This window comes from Taudactylus pleione, unplaced genomic scaffold, assembly GCF_031769625.1.
Source record: "Taudactylus pleione unplaced genomic scaffold, aTauple2 ptg000333l, whole genome shotgun sequence".
Classification (NCBI taxonomy): domain Eukaryota; kingdom Metazoa; phylum Chordata; class Amphibia; order Anura; family Myobatrachidae; genus Taudactylus; species Taudactylus pleione.
In genome coordinates, this window is record NW_028284734.1 from 3829517 (window position 1) to 3851566 (window position 22050).

General features: G+C 47.8%; 1 protein-coding gene across 2 annotated transcripts in view; it reads right to left on the minus strand.

Moving 5' to 3' along the window:
• HEXB (hexosaminidase subunit beta) overlaps positions 1-22050 on the minus strand; it is a 69345-nt gene that overhangs the window by 2649 nt on the left and 44646 nt on the right. Inside the window, exons 11-12 of one of the 2 annotated variants that reach the window (XM_088443747.1) lie at positions 8305-8479; positions 5972-6062 (exon numbers count right to left, since the gene is read on the minus strand). In XM_088443747.1, the coding sequence (XP_088299873.1) occupies positions 5972-6062; positions 8305-8479 (266 nt within the window). The remainder of the gene's footprint in view (positions 1-5971; positions 6063-8304; positions 8480-22050) is intronic. The other variant, XM_088443746.1, reaches the window with a different exon arrangement.

Genomic DNA, 22050 nt, shown 5'->3' on the forward strand with positions numbered 1-22050 from the left:
AAATCAGTTGGGACTGGCTAATAGGACAAACTGCTCACATTGCATTCCATACAGTAGACAGCACCATCGCTGGATAGGCTTTCAGAGGTGTCTTTGTCTTGCTGCCCTCGTGTCAGGGCTCTGCGCAGGTTCAGTTTGTAGAGGATTCCGATTTCTCTGGAGTGGAGGGAAAGGTTGATGGGGGCTCAAAACTAGAAAACACTACCAGGTGTGGTGTATTCGGTCCCTCACCAAGAAGTGGAGGAATTGGTTTTTGGCAATCCAGCAGGTTTTGGATCTCCTTGATCTGGTGGAACCAGATGTTCCTTCAGTTGCCTGTTGAAACGACAAAAGAGAGCTGCTGTTTTTTCACCTCCATCTTGCAAAAAGCTGGATTAGCATTTACAACTGCTCAAGCGGTTCACTTATGTCTTCTCGGAGGAGGATTTCAGTAAGTGGGAGTTCGAGCCTTGAGTGGATGTCTATCGCCCGACTGGCTAAAGTCACTACTATCCCCATTCCTGAAGCAGCACATTTGAAGGATGGCTCGGATCGAAAATGTGAGGGAATCATTAAGGCGATCTTCATCACTGCTGGGTCGCCTCTGCAGCCTGACTAGGTGGCTGCCTGGGCCAATAACCACAGCGGAGAAATGGGCTGAGTAGCTCTGTGAAGGGTTACAGTCTGGGTCTCCCAGACCATACTTGTTGCAATATGTGGATTTATGTAAAACAAAATAATGGCTTACATGGCTGAGCAAACACGGATGTGGTTCTTGGCTTGACCTGGATTTCTGCATTGGCTGTGGTGGCATACTCTGGCTTAAATGCTGGGTGGAGGAAACAGAATCCAAAAGGGCTTTGGCAGCTTTAGTTTTTGCCGGATTTGTTCTCTGGTACAGGTCTTGATGCCATAATCGCTGATGCTACAGAGGGAAAGAGTGCTTTCCTTCCTGTGAAAGCAGACATGAATCCCTGAAGGCAACAGTATTGGTCCTTTTGGGTCTCTGGTAGGAGCTTTGCCACACAGCTACTTCACAGGTACTAGTGGGGGCAACCAAAGAGGCAGGCAGCCAATATAGGGCAGGTATCAACGGTGTTCAGTTTCCCAGTTTCTATGCCTGGGATGATTTTCTAATCCGGCACAAGATTCATTCTTAGAATGGTCCTTTCATCTGGATGTATTCGGCCAATTAATGGACCGATGGGGTTTGCCAGAGGTAGATTTGATGGCCTTTTGATGAAGGCACAAGGTGCCACTCTACAGCCACCGCACAAGGGATCCAAATGCAATCCTGGTGGATGCAATGACTGACTCTTACTACTTTCCAGCAAGCAGAACTTGCAAAAGTTGACAGTTCCTATCATCCAGGTGGCTCTGAACTGGCCAAAGCAGTCATGGTACGCAGACATTCTCAGCATGGCGGCGGATCACCCTTGGCGATTGCTCATCCAACTAGATCTGCTCAGTAAGGGTCCCGTTTTATATATCAGGACAGCTCAGTTGGCTTTGATGGCATGGCTGTTGAAGGGACGATCTGGATATTGTGGCTATTACGGAGTCATGGTGCAATGAAAATCATGACTGGGACATCGCTATACCAGGATATACTTTATTTAGGAAGGACAGAATAGGAAGAATAGGAGGATGAGTAGCAATGTCTGTCAAGGAAAGCATAAATACTACGTTAATACATAGTATTGAAGAAAAAACAAACAGAGTCCCTTTGGGTGACTATAGAAACAGGGGAGAAAGTGATTCTTCGTATTGGTGTGATCTATAGACCACCAGGTCAGGAAGAGGAACTCTACAAAAAACTATTGCAGGACATCACTAAAATGGCATTAAAAGGAGAGGTTATAACCATGGTGTATTTTGATGTACCCAAAATAAACTGGGAGGTGGGAAGTTCCACTAGAAGTAGGGACATCCCGAATTCATTGCACGGAGCCTCCCTCCAGCAATTGGTGAGGGAGCCCACTCAGAAAGACACAATATTAGACTTGATACTTACAAATGGAGACAGAATATCTGATGTAAAAGTGGGTGAAAATCCAGTGATCATCAAGCAGTATGGTTCAGAATAAAGACAGATACTGACTCAACCCATACAAAAACAAAAAGGTGTTAGATTTTAGGAAGGCTGATTTTGCAGGGATGGGAAGATGTGTAAGTGAATCTTTGGCACAGTGGAGGAACTTGAAAGGAGTGCAGGAGAGGTGGAAACATTTAAAAAGTGCAATATTAAAGGCAACAGACCTTTGTATCAAAAGGGTTAGGAAAACCACAAGGAGAAGGAAGCCAGTGTGGCTTGGGAAAGAGGTAGCAAGTATTGTGAATGCAAAAAAAATGGCCTTTATGAAATACAAGACCACACAAAAACAATGAAGACAAAAGGTGTATCTTGTAAAAAAAGATAAGGAGGCTAAGAAAATAAATCAGATGTGCAAAGGCAAAAGCTGAGGAGAAAATAGCACAGTCAGTGGGTAAAGGGGGCAAAACTTTTTTTCAGGTATATAAGAGAAGGCAGAAAGACAAAAAGGTGGAATAAAAAGACTAAAGACAGAAAAGAGGGAGTCTTGTTGAGGGAGACAATGTAATAGCTGATCTTAATTATTTTTGTTCAGTATTCACTACTGAAAGAGAGGGCAAGGGGCCACAGTTAAGTTGCAGGTGTAATCAGAAAAATGAGGTAGGAACAAGCACATTTACAGAGGAGAAGATCCTAACAGAACTCTCAAAACTGAAAGTGGATAAATCAATGGGGCCTGATGGGATACATCCAAGGATACTAAATGAGCTTAAAGGGGTGCTGGTAACACCATTAACAGAATTATTCAACCAGTCACTAGCTACTGGAGTAATTCCAGGGGACTGGAAAAAAAGCAAACGTTTTCCCACTGCACAAAAGTGGAAGCAAGCAACTACCGACCAGCGAGCCTTACATCAATAGTTGGGAAATTGATGGAAACAATCTTAAAAGAAAGTCATAGATTATCTCAAATCCAGCAATTTGCAGGATCCAAACAGCATGGATTTACTGGGGGGAGATAATGTCAAACAAATGTTATTGACTTTTTTTACTGGGTGACTAATGAAATAGATAAAGGGGGGGCAATAGATGTAGCTTATCTAGACTTTAGAAAGGGTTTTGACACTGTTCCACATCGCAGACTGTATCCAATCCCATGATTTCCAGTTTATGTAACAAAGATAGTTGAATGGATTAGATCATGGCTGCAGGATAGGAAACCGAGAGTTGTAGTAAACAAAGTGCGGTCTCAAGAGGGAAATGTTACCAGTGGAGTACCTCAGGGATCTGTACTTGGACCAGTGCTTTTTAATATATCTTTATTTGTGACATTGCAAATGGTATTGAAGGGAAACTATGCCTTTTTGCAGATGACACAAAGGTATGCAACAGGGTTGACACACCAGGAGGGGTAAAATAAATGATTGATGATAGGTAGACTAGAGGAATGGTCAAGAACGTGGCAACAACAGTTTAATGCCAAAAAATGCAAGATCATGCACTTGGGTCTCAAAAATCCAAAGGCTAAATAGAGTATTAATGGCACTATACTGGAAACTACAGAGGAGGAAAGGGATCTAGGAGTCACTATTTCAGGTGACTTAAAGGCAAGTCAGATGCTTGGTTGCATAGGAAGAGTTACACAATGGTATGCAATGGTCCATCAGATGGATTGAGAAACTGATTTAACATGAAGTACCAAAAATCCTATTAAGGGTGAAATGATTCATGTAACTACTCATATGGGTTTTATTTACAAAGTTTTGGCTTGTAAAACCCAACAATTCTGTACGTTTCTGCCATATTTAAAATGGCAGTGCTTTTACTAACAAGACAGGGCTAGTAAAAAGCACTGCCCTTTTAAAAAAATCGAGCAGAAATACAAACAGAAACATTTGGTTTTACAACCCGAAACTGCGTAAATAAACCCCATAGTGCTATTTATTTGCTCTGAAATCGCTATTACTTTGGATTATTTTGCATTGAAGACCCATGAATCAAGGCAACCAAAGAAATTGGCACAGCAATCTGTGGCTCCAGTAGGTGGCAATTATACAAACGCCATATTGCCTCAACAATGGGCCACCCTTCATCATAACAGCCAAACCTAGAATTTGTGATAAATGTAGATCTTACCGACAGTGCCCACCCTTCTGCCAAGGTAACATCAGTCAAGAGTCGTATGACTCTACAGTCTACAGAGCACACCCAGTGCAGTAAAATAATGGCAACAGTAAAAAAGACAGATTAAATGCAGTCACAACGTGAATGCGTTTTTTAAATAGAACATCAAGAAGATAAAAAAAAAACCAACCAATTAAAAAAAATAAAATAAAAAATAAAGGAGAAAAGGGGGAACAGTGGATTGCAAGGAAAGCACACCAAGGGAAGGAGGGCCAGGGGGAGGAATGGGAGAAAGGTCGGATTACAACAGGTATATAAACAATTAAGCACAAAATGTAGTAGTAAGATTTAAAAAAATAAATAAATAAAAAATAGTGTACCCTCATCTGCCTGGACAGATAATACCAATACACAGTTTCTTTGTATTCCAGCCAGGCAAACCACATAGTGGTAAATTCCTACTGCCTGTCCTGGCTGGATGGAGATTAATCCACTATATCCATGTACATATCCTATTCTGTGAAACCAAGCAGATAGACTTGCCTATTCGGTTAAGCAACCGGGAACCAGGGTAAGCTGGCGTCCAATCTCCAACAGAAACCTTGGTGATCTAAATAATCTTATTCCAGAAATCCCAGAGCTTAGAACAGTTGCACCAAATATGGAAGGGGGACCCCGAGGCATCTCCACAACGCCAACAGGAGTTGGGAAGATCCGGGAACATTTTACACATCACTTGGGCACCTATACCATCTAGTGAGACATTTAAAATGCATCACAACCATAGAGAAACATTGTGAGGAGACCGGAGTAGATTTATTTCCCACTGCCAGTCAGAGAGAGATGAGTAACAGTTCCCTCTGCCAGACGGTGGTAAAATTGGGGCGAGAATTAAATCGGACTTAAGTCAGCAGTTTATATACATCCAAAAGAAACTGCAGATGCACTACAGGAGAGGCACATATGGATTCAGAGGGAGTAAGGACTCCAGAGAGTGAAGTCTCTCCGAGATGTGTTTGTATAAAAATGTTTCACTTGCAGATTTCGCCATAACTGACTACCCGTCAGATTCCACTTCTTGAAGGGTAGAGAAGGGAACAACTGTATGATTCTTCACCAGCTGACCCCAAAACCGATTTGAGTTTACCTGTGCATTAGCCCCCCATGTTTAACCATGTTGCCTCTACGCTAACCTCCAACCATAGCTGGCTACCATGAATATAGTGCCACCCACAGAATTAGGTACAAACAATCAGCTTCCAAGCTCCCAGCTGCTCAGTACCTTCCTCCCACCCTCTTTTGCAACACTCACCTTATCAGTATATATTGCTCCATGAAAGTTATGTCACAGAATATAGGGAGTTCCGATGGATGGAAGGCAGACTGAAACCTCCATTATAATGACTTCTATCACAAACAGTATGATTTTCATCTCTGCTCTTACACACCAAGATTATATTGTGAAAAAAAAAATTTTTTTTTTTTTTTTACGATAGCCATGTGTGCTTCACAAGTTACTTATTCTACTGTATGAGCATCAAACACATGTCGGTGACTAAATCATCTTAATAAAACAAAACTATGGAACCTTCCCCTTTTGTTGGTGACATGTAATTCCCACCAACTCTGCACCCGTCTCTTTCAGTCTCCAGTTCTGGATCTTCCAGACTGTAGAGTGCTTCAGGTCCCAAACCTATGTGAGCCAATTAAAGTCACAGAACAGAGAAGCCACAGAGGTCTTGCATTGAAACAATGTGGCCTCTGATGTATACAAATAGCAACATACATATACACACCCCCATTTACTATTAGAGCCATTATTAACACAAACCCTACCAGAGTCTTGGAGTGAGGTTCGTAGCATCCACAAATTCGCCCCATAGACAAGCTTCCCCGCCAATCACAAGCTGCTTCTGCTTTTCAGTCCCTGCAGCGACAACACAACTAGATTATACCAAGTACATCCCTGTTCTATTCAGTTGCTGCCAAAAACTGATTACAAAGCATGTACAATTAGTAACAGGCATAGTGGTCGACTGTCGTTAGTCAATAAATACATATCTGACAGATTGAAAAAAAAAAAAAAAGGACACGGATTTGCAGTGGTAGGAAGTTAAGATTGTGTAATACTTCTAGATATCCTAAATCAAAAAACTTGCTAAAATCAATATAATGATTAACAATTAAAGCATACACATCCTACTTCTAAACAGGTTTTACTGCAAAAATGTGTTATAACTGGTACCCTGGCTGTCTTGCATAACTTGATAAAACCATCAAAGTAACGATCACTGTGTATTAATAAAGGCTTTTTTTTTTTTCTTCTTTAGAAAGATGAACGTCAAAATAAAAAAGCATGGTGGAACAAAACACATGCAGACGTACTCTAATGACACGTTGTTCTATACGCTTTCTGCCTAGTTTTTAACTTCTTTCACCACCTCTATAGCCAGGTACCAGTCAAAATGTTGTCCTTTTTTTGTTACAGACTAAACCAGAAGATATAGAAGAATAAAATCCTCATGAAAATAATGAATTTCCTACTGTAAAACCCAAGGCTATTAGAAGGCAAGGGGAGGTGGGTTAGGCACCACCCCGGGAGGGTTAGGGTCAGGCTAGGGAGAGGAAGGGTTAGGGTTAGGCACCCCCCCGGGGGACTTAGGTTTAGGCAGCAGGGAAGGGGGGGGGGGATTATGGTTAGGCACCCCTAAGGAGGGTTAGGGTATGGGGGGTTAGGTTAGTTTTTACGTACCTCAGGACGTTCGGGATTTCCAGCGCTGTCGGGCTGCCGCTGCCGGGAATCGAACCTTGCGGCCGGCGGTATTTCATTCCGCAATAAAGGCATCCACTCAGTGTTTTTTCCCATTTTCCAAGAAGGGATAGTCCAACAAAAATCTTCTCCGTCCCAAAACCATCCATCCATTTCTGGCAGGCTGCACTCAGAAATTCAGTCACTGTGAAGTTGACTGGAAGTAGCCACAGTGCTTTTTTCTAACACGAAAATACCCTGAAGCTGTAACTGAATGACCTGTCAAACCACTATGATACTCAGATACCCTGTATCTTTACTAGAGGCACCTGGGAAGCACGGCACTGTCAGTAAACAAAACACCAGTGACAATGTGACAGCCACCCTAGGATGCAGGAACGGCAGGGAGCACTGATCCAGCACTGCCCGCTCCACTCCATATAGTAAAAAAAAGCAAAATAAAGAATATGGTAAAATGAAAAACGGATATATTGTTCCAGCAGCAGAAGGTGACCACTCCTCTGAGGCACTAAACTAAAATTAAACTTGGACTTGATGAGGGGTGTAGAGGGAGAAGAGCCAATAGAACTCTGTACACCTAAAAGTGTTCCCCAAAGTGAATAAGAAAAATGTACATTTATATGATAAATGCACCCCAGTTATTTCATCCATTTCTGTCAGAACCTTGGACATGGAATGAATATCTCTCAAATGTATGGTTTAATAGTCCGCAGTAATCTAAACTCAACTTTAATATTATGATAAAACCCTTATAGTAGCTCTCTTCTCTATCCACGTGTTCTTTAAGGGTCTAATAGCGGTTAAAAGAACAGCAATGATCATGTTTAATATGGGACTATATCTATTTAATCCTTCCTTAAATTAGGATTTAGCCCAGGTTAATTCACAGTCAGTGGTGCATCAAAATAGGTTAGAAATAGTGGCTAGTGCTAAACATATACACCTGCTACTAGCCTCAAGATAAACATGTCTTGACTAGATATGTGCACGGACCCCCATGTTTTGGCAAAACCACTCAAGTGTTATGGTTCTTTTTGGTTTTCTTTACATGATTTTAGCTGGTTTTTATCAATTTTAATTTGGACCATTTTACATACCAAATCTCTGGTTTTGGATTGTTTTTAAATCTGAGTTCCAAACTTACAGCAGACCCGGGCTGACACTATTCTACTCGGAACTCGATTCTACTAGAGATCTCTAGTTTTAACAATTTTGGCAACTTATGAAACAATTACAATTCAATTTCACATGGAGACTGAATAGCATTCTAAGAACATACAGATTTTAACTACAACAACTACTTGCTAAAATATTGTTGGAAAGAGCCACGTGCAAATAGTCTACTTCTGGTAAAGAGCAGCCGATCACATAAGACAATGGAAAAGTCAACAGAACACACCATTAAAATTTGTTGGCTCAACGCCGTAGATCTGGATCCAGTCCTGACCGATGGTAATGCGGTTTAGGTACCACGGAGAAGAAAGAAGGGTCTGAAACCCGGCAGCTGTTACAGCTGCCATCTCCTCTTGATAATTTTTTTCCTTCCAAACTTCAACAACGGTGTCTGGCTTCAACTGGGGGATTTAAACATTTATTTAATAAAGCAAGCCAAAATGTTATACCAAAATTGCCTACAAAAGAAAGACGAAACTCAATATCATTGAGGACACTGAAATGTACTAAAAAACCCCCCATCCTCCTCATTTAGGCCTAAAGACCAATACAAATAGATTAAACTTACAGACTTCATCAAGGGTGGTTTAAGAAAGAAATCATATTTAAGATAAATCAAATATGAAGTCACTCCAGAATTTGCCCAGTCTGTGGCTGCTGAGGACCAGAACTACTATATAAGAACCATTGTGGAAAAACATGGAAGATAGTTCCAAATAGACCGTTACCAACAAAGAACAGATTTATACTTAAACAAGTGAGGCAAGTATTCCAATAAAAAGGGATTTACAATTAAAAATAGGTGGCTCACAGAATGGACTACATTATTCAGGCACCTGGACACTACCTGACAGGTACGACAGTATTACATTACATAGGAAGCAATCATGTGGTCTCCTTGATTAGTTCACATTGCCGTCTCATCCAGTCACATCAACATTCAAATATTGTCACCTATACCAGTCCCTGGCTGTTATTTGTGCATTGGTTTCAGAAAAACACACATCAGACAAGAAAGGATATTTCAGAAGCAACCATCCGACCAGGCCATCACTACCCAAAGATCCCGCTGTTATAAAGTGAAAGGCTGGAGACAGTCTCTTGTGACAGAGCTGAATTAGAGAAGATTCTTCATTTAATGTAAAAGGTGCCCGATTCTGCTGCTCAACTTGAGGGGTGAACAGGATTATCCAAAACTTGGCCTCATAAGATGATTTATCCGGATGACTTCTGGCTCCACTGCCGTTGCAAGATAGCCCTACATACAGGCAAGCAGGAATCAGTTTCCGACTAGCATTACATGCAATGCCCGATACCGAGCCACTGCATTATCAAGGGGCTCAAGAATAATGATCCTGATAATCTTCAGCCCACACCATTCCACATCAGGTCAGCTGCAATATCACAACATAGGTGGGCAAAATAGTTATGCAGGGAACAGTAACCTTGTGAGGATGGTCTCAGGGCCGTAAGAAAGCAATGCTAGTCGCTGAGCCACCATGCTACATACAAAGTCAAACAGGGAAATTCTGGCAATGAAGTGTTTTGTTTTTAGGACAGCAGCATTTTCTGACATTGCTAAATAGGGACTTGTAAGTTAAGTCACCACAGGTTGCAGGAGACAGGATTGTATGCACACAGATTAAATTCCACTCCTGTCATCCAATATGGGCCATAATGATGTTTTTTTTTTTTTTTTTTTAAATGATTGTTAGACTTTCAGTGGTAAATTTACTAAAGTGAGAGTTTTTAGAAGTGGAGATGTTGCCCATAGCAACCAGATTCTAGCCATTATCTTCTAGAAGTTAAGTAGAATCTGATTGGTTGCTATGGGCAACAACTCTACTTCTAAAACGCTCACTTTAGTACATATACTTCTCCAGAGTGAACATGCTCCGAAAATTAACACTGGACCATGGGGATTGTAGATTGGGGCTGAAGCTGGCACCTAAATTAAACTGTAGCTTTAAAAAGTAAGCTCCTACCCCCTGCAATCCTACAATTCCAGTATCTATTTAAAAAAAAAAAAAAAAAAAGTCCGGAGGGGAGTAGTAGGAACCCCGTGAAACTGTTCAGAACAACCCAGTAGGTAAAAGAGGGATGGATCGCAGTGTTCCCCAGCCTGCTTAAGAGAATAGGATTTAACGGTATGTTGACCAAAAAGCCTATTTTCTCTTGCAGCAAGGCTGGGGAACACTGGACCATGGGACGTACCAAAGGCTGCCCGACCGGAGAACTGTACGCCAAATGTAAGAAGAATGAGCAAACGCGCGGACAGGGGACCAGATAACCGCACAATGGAACTGTGCTGATTAAGTCCCGCATCGCGCTGTCCATAAGTGCCACCGCCCTAGCGGTCTGGTTCCAGTCATCCAGCAACAGAATAGGCTTAACTAATGACCGAGCAGATCCAACCAACAAGGGACTGTTGAGTAGCCGGCCAACCGTGTTCCGCTGTGTCATAAAGAACCCACAGAGAACAGTGCGATGTACCAAGAAATTTGCAGAGTAGTCCAACTAGCCGAGCCAGATCAGGCCAGTCCCGAGAATTCACCAAAGGAGGAATAACCTGAAAGACAATATCCTGGTGGAAGCACAAGGCCGAAACCAGTGTCGGCTGGAATCGTAAAACCTGTATGAAGAACCGCAATCTTCATGGAAGACGACCAAAGGCAGCTTGCAAACTCTAAATATGGAACTATGCCGAGGGAAGGCAATAGCCAAAAGGTAGACCACCTTCCAAGCAACTAACTGAATATCCATTGAACCCAACGATGGAAATGGAGCCTGCGTGAGAGCCAACAGGACTAGAGTAAGAGTCCATTGCACAGCCTGTTGACGAACGGTGGATGAAAACGCAGCACACCTTGTTAAAAACGGTTCAGACCCTTGGAATAAATTGCAATTGCCACTGGAAAGAAAGTGACAGGGCCGAAGCCTGTATAGTCAACATGAAGTCGTCAACCGGCCTCCGAACCCTCCAGCAGGAAGGCCAAGAAACGTGAGGTGAAAACTTGTAATTGTTACACCACAAGAGGTAGAGTTTCCAAGCTTGTAGGTAAGTGGGAGATGGAAACAGCATCTGGGCTCACAGCAGAGTACGGACAGACGATAGAAAAAAAAAAAAAAAAAAAAAAGTGCAGCTTTCTCATGCTCAGTCACCAAAGTCCGATCGTGAAAGCCAAAAAAAGAGGAAGATCCCCTGTAGAAATTGGCCCTTGTTGCAGCAGGTCTGTAAAAAGTGTAAGACGCCACCCCGGACCTACTGGCCTTAGGAGAACGGCTGCGTACCATGGCAAGCGTAGCCAGCCTGGAGCCCTAAGGATTACTCTCTCTCGGGAAGACTCGACACGCCTTGAGACCTGAGGGAACAGCTGAAAACCATGCTCTAGATGAAAAATTCCACAGAATATTTAAAAAGGCAACCACTGCAGAAGCCAGCGGAAACACACAAAACTGTGTAGCCTCGAAAACATGTCTAGAGGCCATGAGATCAACCCGCGGAAGGCTTCATGTCCGAATGAACGATCAGAAGACCACTGGGAGGAGATACCGCTGCTCTGGGAGAACATAGTTCTGCTGAGGGAGTCCGCTATCCCACAACCAGTAAAACCACCGCGGAAGTAGTTGTAACAGATGGCTCTGCCCAGGAAAGACTTCCAGCAGCCTCCCCCATTGCCGCCACACTCTTGTCCGGAAGACATACATGTTGTCCGAACGACTGCGTCTGACCGGTGAGGACGGACAAGGCCCCCAAGAGAGCCCAACAGATGACTTGAGCTAAATGGCTACTGCAGCGACAACCCAGGGCGGAGTTTCCATTCGGATACCTAATCTGTTGGAAGCAGAATGTGCGAGGAACGGAGACCTCTCAATCCGGCGTCTCCTAGGCCTCCCCGATGAGATCGGAGAGATCCGCAGAAGGGAAAGTAATTACCTTTCCTTGCCATCGCTTGGACAGACCCACAGCCTTTGCTTGGGAATCCCTATCTAAACCGCCTAGAGATTGGCGCACCACAGCAGAGTGTCGAAAACTGCAGGTCCACACACTTCGGGAGGGCGCTAGTCTCCGCAAGCACCACCGAGTTGGGCTGCTAACGGAGCCTAGAAAGAGGAATACACCTACAAGTCCACGCCCCACCTGCGCAGCTGGGATACTGCATGAGAGGGAGCAGTTGCCAACTGCAATGACGCAACCTGCCTGGCCCGGAATCAGGGTGGTACCTGCTGTGGCTGGTAAACCATCCACCTAACTGAACCCTATAGAGGGAAGAATCCTGAGCCTGCGACTCTTCTTTTTTGAAGTGCAACTAGCTTCACTAGGGTGGATACGGACCTGCTGAGAGACTGGGCCCATGCAGGTTCCACCCCGGGTGACGCAGCCTCGTAGGGAGAAAAATATGAGATATGGTAAGAACTTACCCTTGTTATCTCTATTTCTACGAAGTCCATAGGGTTCCACAGGATACCTTGGGGTATAGGTGTGACGTCAGTCGCAGGGCACCAAAGAGTTAAGCTTTCAGCCTCCCAGGATGCACTAGGTCCCCCTCCTATACCCCGCCCCCGGGCCAAGGCACCTCAGTTAGTTACCAAGCCATAGGCCGGAGGAGGAGAAGGAAGAGAGAGAACAAAGATCTGGACACATACAAGAATCACATTCTCACCAGAGGGAGACGGAAAACCGGTGACCAGAGCAAAGCCCATCTGCAGCACAGGTGCGACAGGGCGGGAGTCCTGTGGAACCCTATGGACTTCGTAGAAATAGAGATAACAAGGGTAAGTTCTTACCATATCTCATATTTTCTACTTCAGGGTCCATAGGGTATCCACAGGATACCTTGGGGATGTCCCAAAGCAGTATCCTTTAAGGGTGGGGACGCTCCTGTGCAGAAAGGAGAATCCGCCGCCCGAAGGAAGCATCCTGAGAGGCGAAGGTGTCAAACCTGTAATACCTCACGAAGGTATGGACAGAAGACCACGTAGCAGCCTTGCAGATCTGAACTGCCGAGGCACCACGTCGAGCTGCCCACGAAGGACCCACAGACCTAGTGGAATGAGCCTTCAGAGAAGGAGGGACCGGTAGGCCTTCATGAAGATAAGCTTCAGAAATAGCCATACGGATCCAGGCTGCCAAAGTTTGCTTTGAAGCAGGCCAACCCTTTTTACGGAAGCCAAAGAGGACAAACAAAGCGTCCGACTTCCTAAACGAAGAAGTGCGGTCAACATAAGTCCTTAAGGACCGCACAACATCCAAAGAGGCCTCACCCACGGAAAGACCCGGTGAGTTAAAGGCCGGAACAACTATTTCCTCGTTAATATGAAACTGGGAAACAACTTTGGGAAGAAACTCGGGCCGAGTGCGGAGCACTGCCCTGTTCCCATAAAAAACCAAGAAAGGGGGTCTACAAGAAAGAGCCCCTAACTCAGAAACACGTCTGGCCGAAGCAATGGCCAGAAGGAAAACAGTCTTAGCTGTTAGCCATTTAAGATCCACTGAGCCCAGTGGTTCAAACGGCGGTCCTTGGAGAGCCCTCAGGAGCACAGCCAAATCCCAAGGCACCACAGGTGGAACAAAGGGCGGCTGAATGCGGAGAACACCCTGCATAAAGGTGCGCACATCCGGGATTGTAGCAATCCTACCGTGAAACCAGACAGATAGGGCCGAAACCTGTACCTTCAAAGAAGCAAGGCGAAGCCCATGATCTAGTCCCGCTTGCAGGAAGGCGAGAATCCGAGACAGACGAAACTCCCGCGGTGCATAACCTCTCGGTCGACACCACTGGAAGAACGTATGCCACACGCGATGGTATATCCTCGCGGAAGACGGTTTCCGAGCTCGTAACATGGTACGCACCACAGAGCTGGAAAACCCCCGGGACCTCAGCATGGCCGTCTCAACAGCCACACCGTCAAAGACAGCCGAGTCAGGTCCGGGTGAAGGCAAGGACCCTGAGACAGAAGGTCCGGTCGTAGCGGCAACCGCAGAGGAATGTCCACGGACAGACCCTGAAGGTCTGAGAACCAGTGCCGTCTGGGCCACGCGGGAGCTATCAACAGGAGCGTCCCTCCTTCCTGTTTGAATTTCCGGATTACCCGTGGAAGAAGGGAGACCGGAGGGAACAGGTATGCGAACCGGAACGTCCACCGGACGGACAGAGCATCCACCAGAGACGCCCCTTCGTCTCTTGTGCGAGACCCGTACACCGGCAACTTGTTGTTGTGCCGGGATGCCATGAGGTCGATTTCTGGAAGACCCCACCTGTCCACCAGCAGTTGAAAAATGTCCGGGTGCAGGGACCATTCCCCCGGATGAACGTCCTGGCGACTTAGAAAGTCCGCCTCCCAATTGAGCACTCCCGGGATGAAGACCGCTGATGTGGCCGGAAGATTGCGCTCCGCCCAAACCAGGATCCGAGAGACCTCTACGAGAGCCGCCCGACTGCGAGTTCCTCCTTGCCTGTTTATGTAGGCCACGGTGGTAGCATTGTCCGACTGGACCTGCACCGGGCGACCCTGGAGAAACCGCTGTGCCTGCTGGAGAGCATTGAAGACCGCACGGAGTTCCAAGATATTTATTGGAAGCTCCGCTTCTGTCGGCGTCCACCTGCCCTGGAACAAGTGTGGACCCGAAACTGCTCCCCAGCCCCGAAGACTGGCGTCCGTTGTCAACAGGACCCAATTTGGAACCCAGAACGGACGTCCCTTGTTGAGGTGGGTCGTCTGTAACCACCACGTAAGGGACAGGCGAACCTCCTGGGTGAGCACAATCGTCTGGGACTTCAGAGACTGAGTCAGCCCGTTCCACTTGGACAGGATCAGGTGCTGCAGAGGTCTGGAGTGAAACTGGGCGTATTCCACCATGTCGAACACCGACACCATGGAGCCCAGTAACCTCATCGCCGAGTGTAAGGACACCCGGCGGCTGTGCAGACAACTGCGCACCCTTGACTGTAAAGCAGAGATCTTGTCCTCAGTCACGAAGATCCTTTGCTGTCCCGAGTCCAATAAGGCTCCAAGATGCAGAATCCTCCGAGACGGGATTAGAGTGGACTTCTGCCAGTTGATTAGCCAGCCGTGCCGTTGCAGCAGTGCAATGGTCAGGTCCAAGTGGTGTAACAGGAGCTCTGGAGATCCTGCCACCAATAACAGGTCGTCCAAATACGGCAACATGCGGACTCCCTGCAGCCGCAGAGAAGCCGCCATGACCGCCATCACCTTGGTGAAAACACGTGGTGCTGTTGCCAGGCCAAAAGGTAACGCCCGAAACTGGAAGTGGTCGCTGCTGATTGCAAACCTGAGGAACTGTTGATGGCGCCAAAGAATAGGGACATGCAGGTAAGCGTCCTGTATGTCCAATGACACCAAGTAGTCCCCAGGTTCCAGCGCCAGAATGATGGACCGTAGGGTCTCCATCCGAAACTTCGGGACCCGCAAAGACTTGAGTGCTTTGAGGTTGAGAATCGGACGATATGACCCATTGGGTTTCTGTACCAAAAATAGATTTGAATAGAAACCCTGGCCCCTCTGGGAGAATGGAACCGCCACTATAACTCCAGCCTGGAGCATAGTGTGCAATACCTTCCGCAGCTCCGTAGCCTTGTTCCGGTCTGATGGGAGACCCGTGGTGAAGAAGCGAGCCGGGGGTCTGTGCCGGAAGGAGAGGGCGTATCCGTGGGAAACCACCTCCAGAACCCAAGTGTCTGTTGTAGTGGTCGACCAACACTGGGCGAACTGTAGCAGGCGGCCTCCCACCCTGGGATCCCCCAAAGGGAGGCCCGGACCGTCAGGCCGCAGGCTTGTCATCTGGCTTGGAGGCCGGACGTCTGGTACTCCATGCCTGCTTCCGGGGCTTGACCGATTTCTTAGGGCCAGCCTGTCGAGGAAACGACTGTGGTTTGGGCCTGCCCTGGGCCCTAGATGACCGAAAGGACGATGGTCCCGAACCAGAAGGAGCAGCGGCCGACGGGAGACAGGCAGATTTGGCTGCCGCCAGCGTGGCCACAATCTTATCCAGATCCGGACCGAAGAGAACTTCTCCGGTAAACGGCAACGCTTCCAGACCTTTCTTGGAATCTGCGTCCGCCTTCCAGGATCGCAGCCACAAGGTGCGACGAGCAGCTACCGCTGCTGAAGAAATGCTAGACACCAGAGTACTAATGTCTAGAGCCGCCTCGTTGATGTAGGTGGCCGAATCACGGAGATTGCCAATCAACTCCGCCTGATCGGCCGGACAGTCGGATTCAAAAGAAGCCTCTAATGAATCCGCCCAGCGCTCCATCGCTCTGGCAACCCAGCAAATGGCCATAGCCGGCCGTGCTGCCCCCCCTGCAAGGGAATAAGCGGACTTCAGGCAGATTTCTACCTTGCGGTCCGTAGCTTCCTTAAGGGAGGACATGGATGGCATCGGCAATGTGGCACTACGGACAAGACGGGTCACGTGAGAATCCACCTGTGGAGGGGATTCCCACTTAGCAAAATAATTATCCGCGAACGGATAAGCCACCGCCAGGCGTCTCTGCGGCTGGTATCTTTTGCCAGGTTGTTTCCACGCCTCCTCTAAATGGTCCACCAACTGACCCGAAAGAGGAAAGACTGTGGCATCGCCCTTCACATCTTTGAAAAAGGCATACTTAGATTTAGCCGCTGGGGGAACTTCGTCCTCAATCACCAAGGCTGTGCGGACCGCCCGAATAAGTCCAGGAATATATACTTTGGACTTACGATCAGGAAACTCTCCATACTAAGGACGCTGATGCTAAGGATCTAGAATCTCCCCATCATCAGACGTCCCTTCGTCATCCTCATAAGGAGCGGACAGAGACGCCACCGGCCTTTTATGAGACCGCATCACAGACTCCCATTGCAACACATCCGACAAGTGCTGTACAGAACTCGTCAGGGAGTTAACCCACGCTGGCTCCTGAGAACCCGGGAAATAGGGAGACTGTGGGGTACCACCAATTGTCGTGGGAACCCCTGCATGGGTGACGACACCACAGACTGCTGGGACAAACCCATCGGAGTAAACGCGGGCTGCGGAGCTAACTGGCCCACTAAAGCTGTTAACGCCTGAGCGAAACAAGCCTAGGGCGGCTCCTGTACCGGTGCTGTAACCGTAATAGGCCGCGCCATGGACAAACACTGCCGGCAAAGGCCCTCCGCGCTACCCTCCCCCTCCGCTAACGGTACTTTGCACGTGGTACACTGTAGCCGGAGGGGAAAATCACTTTCAGACATGATGGCACCACGTATGTGACCTCTCTCACCAATTAAGTATTAAATAGGCGAGAGACCACCCTGCAGCACCGCACCGCAAGGGCTTTAGCAGAAAGAACAGGGACAGTAATAAAGCTGACAGTTTAGAGAAGAAAAGATTACAGGCAGCAGCGCTAGCACAGTCACATACAATGCAGAAAAATAACAATTCCTGCACTAACAGCGCTGATCACTCAACTACACAGACACAGGGCCTGGTAGGACACAGCGCTGCATACACAGACCTGACCACAGCGGAGGAGAGGTATGCGGGGGGACCCAGACCACGATGCTTCCGTCCAGCGCTTCCAGCAGCGTTCACCATGCGTTCTGGAGAAGATGGCCGCCGAGGAGCAGAGAGGAGGCTGGCCTGGGGGAGGAGCGCTGCCACAGGACCAGTCGGCAGCATGCAGAGAGGGCTGTGTGCAGCGGGGGAGGCGCCGGCTGTGAGACAGGGAAGGCGCGCTCCCCTGGCATGCATTTAACCCCTGGGACGCCGCAGCGCTACCGCTCTGCTGCGGTCCGCTGTCCCAGGGGGTAGTGGAAGCGCAGGTTGGTCGCCTGGCTCCACGCTGCAGCCAGTCCCCAGGGAGCCCCCTGCCTGGGGACTTAGGACCATGTGATCAGCGGGGACCCACCGCGGGACCCCGCTGCTTACCTCTGTCCCCCTTGAATCCGGCCATGGTCCGGAGCATCTGGGGTCACCGCTAGCTGTGACCCCAGACGCCCACCAGCATCCCCGGATCAGTACCGGCGTTCTGGTACCGGCGGGGTGTAGGGAAGACAGCATGGACGTCAGGACTGACTGTCCATGCTGTTCATCCAGTTGTGCAGCCACAGCTGCATGAAGAATAAGCTTCAGGGGCTCTTCTAGCCCCCACTCCAACAGGTGCACCCGACTCCGGCCGGGCACCAAACTAAACTGAGGTGCCTTGGCCCGGGGGCGGGGTATAGGAGGGGGACCTAGTGCATCCTGGGAGGCTGAAAGCTTAACTCTTTGGTGCCCTGCGACTGACGTCACACCTATACCCCAAGGTATCCTGTGGATACCCTATGGACCCTGAAGTAGAAAGAAACAAATTACATAGGCCGCTACTACATGCACATTGGCAACTAATACTGTACATGTACAAAGGCAGCTAATACATGTACAGTACTTAGCCTTCCAGTAGCCGACACCGAAGCTGCAGAGGAAAGGAGTAGTGCAGGCATATGCAGTGCAGGAGAATGCAGCAGTCCCTGCTGATGAATGGCAACTGTGCATCCCCTGCTGTAGGCAGGCTCCTTGGCTGTACTGTGCAGGAGGGGGGGGTGGTTTCGCAGCGATGGAAGCTCTGCCTCCTCCGTTCTCCTGAGACACAGCACTTCCCCTTATGTGGAAAACTGTTGTCCAGCTCGACAACCGCAGGCAGCCTGTAGCGTGTACGCTCCCCCTGCTCGTATGTGAGGGGAGCTGCCACAATAGCCCCTGCAAGATGGCGGGCGCCATTTTAGGATTGCACTCCGCCGGCACCCACTAAAAGGGCGACTGTGCACAGATCCCTGGACCCAGGTGGTCTCAACATAGACCAGAGTGCTATTTGGGGGGTCCTGTGATGCGTACCCCCCATTGCGGCTCCTCATCGGCAAGCAGACTGACAGCTACCACAGCCACCAGCACTCACACAGACCTCAGTAGAAATAAACATTATACATTTACAAATAAATATGCTAAACTACAGCAGGGAACTGGAATTGTGGGATTGCAGGGGGAGGAGCTTACTTTTTAAAGTTGTCTAATTAGGTGCCAGCTCCAGCCCGAGCCTACAATCCCATGGTCCAGTGTTCCCCAGCCTTGCTGCAAGAGAAAATGTATTTACTATACTTAATCTTGCCTACTATCCCTTTAAGCAGAGACACATGAATGACAGGTTCTGTGGCTGGATGACTTCAATATAGATGGGTCCACATAAATCTCCTCCTTGCGCATTAAACAGCCCTTCTAGTCGCACCATGCCATGGTGACTCAGTAGCGCCGAGCGTAATTTTGTTAGTTTTTTTTACCTTTGAGTTTTATTCGCACAACAATGCCACTAGATAGCACAAGCAACTTCTGCTGATTAAAATGATTGAGGCATGTCTATGTTCTGTGAGCGAGTGTGGTTGTATCTGCATGCGAAACGCTACGTTACGTAGTGTTTAGCATGCAGATGCGCCCGCAGTCACACACAGAACATAGGCATGATGCCTATCATTTTAATTTCCTGATTCAGCAAGGAACACAGTTAATATGCACGCAATTGGCCGATTACTACATATTGTGTGCATGCATCGCAGTGCTCGTGCGCAAACTAGCCACTGAAATTGGGACTGCAATCGCAGAGACTACACAGACCCATGGCAAAGTGATTGACAGGAAGTGACGTTTGGGTGGTGGTGACGGGGGGTTGGGTTTGTCGTCAAAATGCAGGCGTGCCAGTGCATTCGAACACCGTTGCAGGGGCATGTATAGATTATACACTGCAATGCCATACACAGCTAGAGTACTCAGTGCATGTGATGAGGTTAGCAATTTCTGAGTAAGGTCAGAGCTTGTGCAAGTGTGCGCAAGGATCAGATTGTACTCGATGTTACCGATGGTTTTGCAATCTTGCTATACAATACGGATAGGTGTAAGGTAGTGCTGCAACGGCATAGCAATCGCAGTGGATTAGCATATCATCGCAGTCAGACCGTGCATAATCGCAGTTGCAATCTGTAATGAATCAGGCCCTAAGATACTGACGTTGGCATCCAAAGGGAAGTATGGGGGTTAGGACGGGAATGGGGTTAGGTTAGGCTGCGGGGAGGGGGTTAGGCAACACCCGGGGGAGGGTTAAGCTACTTAACGGCCTGTCGGGATCTTCAACATCGGGATGCTGCTGTCGGTCTTCTGACCACCGGCATCCCATCCGCTGGTAAATCATAACGATTCCGCTCTGTTGGCTTTCCTTGCCTCCTCTATGATAAAAGTCCTCCTTTATGTCTGCCGGCTCTCTTCCGGGATGTCACAACACTTCCTGAAAGTCTATACTTCCAAATGAATCGGTATGAAAAACCGCCGGCCGCATGGCTAGATTCCCGGCAGCGCCTGGCCGACAGATGAGCGGAAGCCCGACAGCGCTGGAAATCCCGATCGTCCCTAAGGCAAGTATAAGCTAACCCAACCCCCTAACCCTCCTTAAGGGTGCCTAAACCTAATACACACACACACCACACACCCCCCCCCCGCGGCTGTCCACTCGCGGCGCCCGGCATCCCTTCGATCGGGATGCTGGGCGGTGGTCTCCCGGCGTCTACATCTTTACGGCTGCATTAAGGCAGCCGGTTCCCTGATTGTATACCCTTCCAAAACCAAAGTCATTCTCTTTTGCCAGCCAAAGTCCCCCCTACAGCCACTCTAGATTGTTACCTGCCACGAGCAGAGCCCTTTACCCTCTGTATTCTCTACGTAATTATGTCATCTGAGTACAGCAATTACATCTATATACACTGAAGTGCCAAAATTTATGGGATAGCCGTATGTAAAGGTAATGGCAGGTGGCGTCACCGTACGGTCACGTCTTGGAAATGTCCAGACCTGCATTAGTTGTAATCTGACATTTTGAACACTGGCTAGGCTGCTTATGGCAAGGCAGTGTAAATTATCGAAGTACAAACCGGGCATGATATTGTCCAAGGTAACAGACAAGTGACACTAGTGTTACAGCTAGGCTGTGTTAGCGGGGCGCTGCGCCCTGCCCGATTTTAAAAATAAGAGTTATGGTATAACATACCTTTGTTAACTCTTTTTCTTCGAGGTCCACAGCCATTACGTTGGGGTATGAATCCCGGTCAATAAACAGTTAACACAAACGAGCTCTCTGCTCCCAGGATGCACCGGGTTTCCTCCTCATATACCCCATCTCCTACCTCAGGTAGCCAGTTCGTTGCCAAGCTCAAGCAGGCAGAGAAACACAGGGTAAGAAAGAAAAGACCCATACTTACGAGTCCAGACTCTCAAGAGAAGAAACGACGGAAAACCTCCCCCAGAACTACAGGTGCGTCTGGGTGGGTGTCCTGTGGACCCCATGGACCTCGAAGAAAAAGAGTTAAAGGTATGTTATACCATAACTCTTATTTTCTTCTTCGGGGTCCATGGGGTCCACAGCCATTATGATGGGAATATCCCAAAGCACTAACCCTACGGGCGGGGACGCTCCTGACTCTCGGAAGAGAGGAGAATATTATGCCCGAAGGAGGCATCCTGAGAGGCAAAAGTGTCAAAGGCATACAATTTGACAAAGCTATGGATGGAAGACCACGTGGCTGCTTTACATAATTGCTCAGCAGAAATACCCCGGCGGGCCGCCCATGATGGACCTACCGCCCTAGTAGAATGTGCAGTCACTGAATCCGGCACACGCATTCCAGCCTGTGTATAAGCCAATGAAATTGCCATGCGAATCCACCTGGCCAGTGTCTGTTATTGGCTAGCCAGCCATGCTTATGACAACCATAAAGCACAAAAGTGAATCAGACTTCCTCCATTTGCTCTTGCGTTTAACATATTCTCAATGCACGTACCACATCCAGGGAAGCCTCACATGTGAGAGACTTGTGCCCTGAAATGCTGGAACTACTATTTCTTCATTAATATGAAATTTAGACACCACTTTCGTAAGGTAACCCTCCCTAGTACGTAGTACTGCTCTATCTT